Source organism: Pelophylax lessonae, assembly GCF_965119305.1.
Source record: "Pelophylax lessonae genome assembly, chromosome: 12".
NCBI classification, from domain to species: domain Eukaryota; kingdom Metazoa; phylum Chordata; class Amphibia; order Anura; family Ranidae; genus Pelophylax; species Pelophylax lessonae.
Window position 1 is genome coordinate 209565617 of NC_138779.1, and position 5753 is coordinate 209571369.

A 5753-nucleotide genomic window follows, 5' to 3' on the forward strand; every position below is an offset into this window, starting at 1 on the left:
TCCTTACATTGGAGGTCAGCTGGAAGAAATATCCTTCCAATTGAACCCCTGGCAAATAATCAGTAGACTGTATATGCAGCAAACAGTACATTAGCATGATGGTCACTGAGAAGAATGACCCACCTTACATTGGTGGTTATTTGGAAGAATGCTCCTTACGTTGGAGGTCAATTGGAAGAACGATCGTCCAATTGAACCCAAGCAAATAATCAGTATACTGTATATACAGCAAACAGTACATTAGCATGATGGTCACTGGGAAGAATGACCCACCTTACATTGGTGGTCATTGGGAAGAATGGCCCACCTTACATTGGTGGTCAATTGGAAGAATGACCCACCTTACATTGGTGGTCATTTGGAAGAATGCTCCTTACGTTGGAGGTCAATTCGAAGAACGATCCTCCAATTGAACCCAAGCAAATAGTCAATATACCGTATATACAGCAAACAGTACATTAGCATGATGGTCTCTGGGAAGAATAACCCACTTTACATTGGTGGTCATTTGGAAGAATGCTCCTTACGTTGGAGGTCAATTGAAAGAACGATCCTCCAATTGAACCCAAGCAAATAATCAGTATACTGTATATACAGCAAACAGTACATTACCATAATGGTCACTGGGAAGAATGACCCATCTTACATTGGTGGTCATTTGGAAGAATGCTCCTTACATTGGAGGTCAATCGGAAAAATGATCCTTTTATTAGTGGCTATTGGGAAGAAGGTGCCTTACATTTGTGGTCAATTGGAAATGATCCCTATATTATGAAGCAGAAAGTACAGGGTCTGGAGGAGGGCTGGAGTCAACTGCTGGAGTCTGCTGAATGCTGAAACCAGGAGATGACGAGACAAAGGGGGGCCTTGGCTGCAAAGAGAGGCACAGGTTCTGTGGGATCTCTGATGTGACTGCTGAGATGGATTTTAAATAATTTATAAAAAAAAAAAGAGACAATGGGCACCAAATCACTTTTCAAAAGTGGCACTGGGTTGTGCATGAAGCAATTGTCGCACTTTATTTTTGAGAACATTTATTCATTTGCACTTTATATTTATATTAGCACCAATTATTCTTGAGATTGTATAAAATTTGCACTTTCAAGAATATCGATGCACTGTTTATATTTATGTTAATTTTTAAGCACTTTTTGTTCTTGAAACTTATCCATATATCAATTGCATTGTCCATTTAAATTAATTATGCACAATATTTATTATTAACACTTTATATTTAATATTCTGAATGTGTGCTAAACTAGTAGCAGCTCCTCACTGATCACCCTCATACATTTATATGTTAGAAAGTTTTGTGTTCCTCCTGCAGGTCACTCCCTCTCCTGCACGGTCTGTCTGGTGCAAGGTGCAACTTTCTGCACAGGGAACAATGTGTCGTGTCCCTCCGGCAGGGTATGTGCGGCTACCCACACAGTGAACATGGAAGGTATGTTACCGGCCGGTCAATGATCTTTTATGTGTCAATACTTTCCCTATTGGAAATGTACAATGTACAAATGTAGACTTCCTGGGTGAATTCTGAATCACCTAGAGCAAAGCAGGAAATCTTTAATAAATATTCTTTAACCACTTGCCGACCACCAACAGTACATTTACTACGGCGGTCAGCCCCTCCTGGGCAAAGCGACGTAGTACTACGTCGCTCGCCCAGGAGCCTGACTTTAGGCACTGCATGACTTTAATGGACAATTGCGCGGTCGTGCGATGCTGTACCCAAATGAAATTGACGTCCTTTTTTTCCCACAAACAGAGCTTTCTTTTGGTGGTATTTGATCACCTGTGCGATTTTTATTTTTTGCTCTTTAACCACTTTACCACCGGAGGATTTTGCTGTCTTACGTCTAGGCCACTTTTTGCGATTCGGCACTGTGCAACTTTAACTGACAATTGCGCGGTCGTGCGACACCGCACCCAAACGAAATTTATGTCCTTTTTTTCCCACAAACAGAGCTTTCTTTTGGTGGTATTTGGTCACCTGTGCGATTTTTACTTTTTGCGCTATAAACAAAAAAAAGCGTGAATTTTGAAAAAATAACAATATTTTTCACATTTTTTTTATATGAAATTCCCCCCCAAAAAAATGTAAAAGTCAAAATTTTTTAACATTTTAGGCCAATTTGTTTTCTGCTACCTATGTTTGGTAAAAAAAAATCACAATAAGCGTATTTTGATTGGTTTGCGCAAAAGTAATTGCGTTTACTAACTAAGGGAAAGATTTCTGTCATTTTTATTGTTTTTTTTTTTTAACTAGTAATGGCGGCGATCTGCGATTTTTTTTTGCGGGACTGCGACATTGCGGCGGACAGATCGGACCCCTAACTGACATTTGACACTTTTGGGGGGACCAGTGACATTACTACAGTGATCAGTGCTATAAATATGCACTGTTACTGTAATAATGACACTGGCAGGGAAGGGGTTAAATTTATTAGAGATCCAGGGGTTAAGTGTGTCCCTAGGGGCGTGGCTTGTGATGTAACCACAGAGACATACGATCCTACATAGCAGGATCGTATAGTCTCTGAAGTTACACCAGGGAGAATGACAGATGGCTTTGTTTACATCAGCCGCCTGCCTTTCTCCCTCTCCAGCGGGAGATCGCGAGTGGCCGGCGGACATCGGAGCCGCCGGTCACTCGCACGGGGATGGCCGTGAACGAGCAGGAGCGTGCCTCCGGCGGCGTGCGCTCGCCCCCTAGAGGCTCCTGGGCGAGCGACGTAGTACTATGTCGCTTTGCCCAGGAGGGGCTGACCGCCGCAGTAAATGTACTTGCGGCGGTCGGCAAGCAGTTGATAAGGTATCAATAAATTTATTTTTTTAAATTTTTGTGTACATTTATCTGTCTCATGATGCGCCCTAAAAGTCCACACAAGTTACAGATGCCTTTGTACGCCTGTTGTTCCAATTTTAAATAAAACTTTTTTTCCCCAGAATTTTTGGTCTATTTTCCTTTTTTTAGCGAAAAATAAAAAATTCCGTGGTGATTAAATACCCCCAAAAGAAAGCTCTATTTGTGTGGGAAAAAAATGATTAAAATTCATATGGGTACAGCGTTGCATGATTGCGCAACTGTCATTTAAAATATGACAGCAATGAAAGCTGACAATTGGCCTGGGCAGGAAGGGGGTAAAAGTTTACGGTATTAAAGAGGTTGAGCAAATTTTTGTATAAAATTTACAGTCATTAAATTTTTTTGATGAAATCTATTGACATTTTTTTTTATTTGCCTTAGTTGGGAGGTCTAGTAATATGCGAATTGGCCAATTTAAACCAAACACCCAAAAATGCACAAAATGGTATCTTTTTTTCTCTACTTGTAGACGGAGTGAAGAAGAACGAGTACTTTGGACGATCCTGCGTGCCGGAAAATCAGTGTGGGCAGCCGGGAATTTTCAGCACTTACAACAGCAAATCAAAAAAGGGGATTTCTTGTTGTTACACCGATAACTGCACCCCTTCCCAGCCGCAGTGTGAGTACTGCTCAGACCATTATGTATAGTCACAATGTAAAATAAAATAAATTCATAAATAAAAATAAAAATAAAATAATTCCACTATGTACCGTATTTGCCGGCGTATAAGACGACTGGGCGTATAAGACGACCCCCAACTTTTCCAGTTAAAATATAGAGTTTGGAATATACTCGCCGTATAAGACTACCCCTCTTCCAATGCACGTGCACACCAAATAAAAATGAAAAAAACATCAGTTTTGATTTTAATATGGTAACTTTATTCAAATGCTTAACTGTCACTTATAAACATAAGGCTGTTTGTCATCAAACATGTAAACATAAAACATAAAACAGTGCAAGTGGATAAATCCATGGGAGCTGCCATGCTGCTTGTTTTCTAAGCTGTCAACCAAACTTGAACTGATGATGATAGGAGGAAGATAGCAAACGATAGAGAGAGAGCAAGTGCCGGGCAGGTCCCTGATGAGTTAGCAACGCCCATCATAACTGCAAGCTATGGTACCGTATTTTTACAGGGTTTGCTGGCTTGACAGTTTCCCTTTAAAAGCCTTCAAAATCCTCCTGTTCGTCATCTGATATCATAAGTACATCAATAATATCTTGTGGTACATTTGTAAGGCAGTCATCATATGGATCGAATTCCGTATCAGATGGTGTGGTCTCAGCTTCGGTTTCCTCTTCATCTTCATCGTGCCATAAGTAGTCGTCCTCCATACCATCTAATGAATTTGATATGCCACACTTCTTGAAGGACTTGATTACCATTTCTGCATCAATATCATCCCATGCTTTTATGACAAACTTGCACAAAACATCCAACTGTGGAGCACGCATGTTTCCTCCTTTTGTGTAAGACTTTTCGCCGCTAACCATCCATTCATTCCACTGTTCTCGAATGCAGTCTTTAAATGGCTTGTTTAGGCACACATCCAGTGGCTGTACCAAAGATGTCAATCCTGCAGGAATAACTGCTGCATCTGTGTTTAGTCTTGCAAGCCTTTGTTTGGTGCTGGGAGTTAAATGAGCCCTGAACATATCCCACACCAGTAGACTACGTTTTTTAATAAGTCCACCTGGTCGCCTGCTCCATACATTATCAAGCCATAGCTTTATCCCTTCTTCATCCATCCAGCCTTTTTCATTCACATGTACAAAACAACCAACAGGGAACTTGAGTTTCGGCATTGTTTTTCTTTTAAAAATGATCATTGGTCTCAATTTGGCACCATCAGCTGTGCATCCTAGTACCACGGTAAAACTAGACTTCTCATGTCCTGTTGTTTTAATTAAAATAGTTTTTTCACCTTTTTGATGGACAGTTTTATTTCCAACCATATCAAAATTCATTGGAGTTTCATCCATATTTCCAATACTACTTAATGCATAGCCATGTTCAGTGCACTGTTGTATTACGTATCGATGGAAACTATTTACCTTGTTATCAAGATCTGCAGGTAATTTTTGGGCAATTTTCGTCTTCTGCCTCAGCACCATATTATGCCTTCCCAAGAATCTACTACACCAGGATATAGTGGCCTTAAATCTGTTGCTGTGATCTGGGTTAGATTTGGCCCACTGAAGTGCAAACAAACGTATTTGATTACGTGTCACTACATGACCATTTTGGCGATGCTCATTAACCATATCTACTACATGTTTTTCAAGTTCTGGCCAATGTGTGGTGCCTCTTCTTAATGCACACTTACCCCTTGGCATACTCTTTAATGCTTTTTCATTTGCTTTCCAGTCCCGAACCATCTTTTCTGTTACTCCATATTGTCTTGCAGCAGCGCAGTTATTATGTTCCATGGCAAAGTTTACAACTTTAAGTTTGAAACTGGCTTCATATTTCTTTCTTCTTGCTGGTGCCATGATAGGGCTTTGACTGTTGGACATGCTTGTATACTGTATACTGTACTGCTATGTTTTGCTATAATGGCTATAATGGCTGCTTGTAAGTTTTGATTGGCTCTCCCTGCCTGCCCAGCCCTCCCTGTCTCAGAGATGGTATTGCCCAGGGTATGGAAAAAAGAGAGAGACCAGATAAAGGGGAGGGTATGAGTAATTTTATATTTTATCTTTTATATTTCCCCTTTTAAATGTAATATTGTTATATTGTATACACTCAGTTAGGAAACACATTTATTTTGTTCCACTTATTTTCACCCCTTTATCTAATAATAGGATGTGACCAGATAAACCCACCTCTTTCACCTGTCTGTCCCCTGCTTCTAGTCTATGACAGTAGCATAATAGAAT

General features: G+C 40.3%; 1 protein-coding gene across 1 annotated transcript in view; it reads left to right on the forward strand.

The window, feature by feature from the left end:
• The first annotated feature begins 1330 nt into the window (after nt 1–1330).
• LOC309568501 (phospholipase A2 inhibitor and Ly6/PLAUR domain-containing protein-like) overlaps nt 1331–5753 on the forward strand; it is a 9905-nt gene continuing 5482 nt past the window's right edge. Inside the window, exons 1-2 of the mRNA XM_082274179.1 lie at nt 1331–1444; nt 3339–3488. Coding sequence (XP_082130305.1) covers nt 1438–1444; nt 3339–3488 — 157 coding nt within the window. The 5' untranslated portion in view covers nt 1331–1437. The remainder of the gene's footprint in view (nt 1445–3338; nt 3489–5753) is intronic.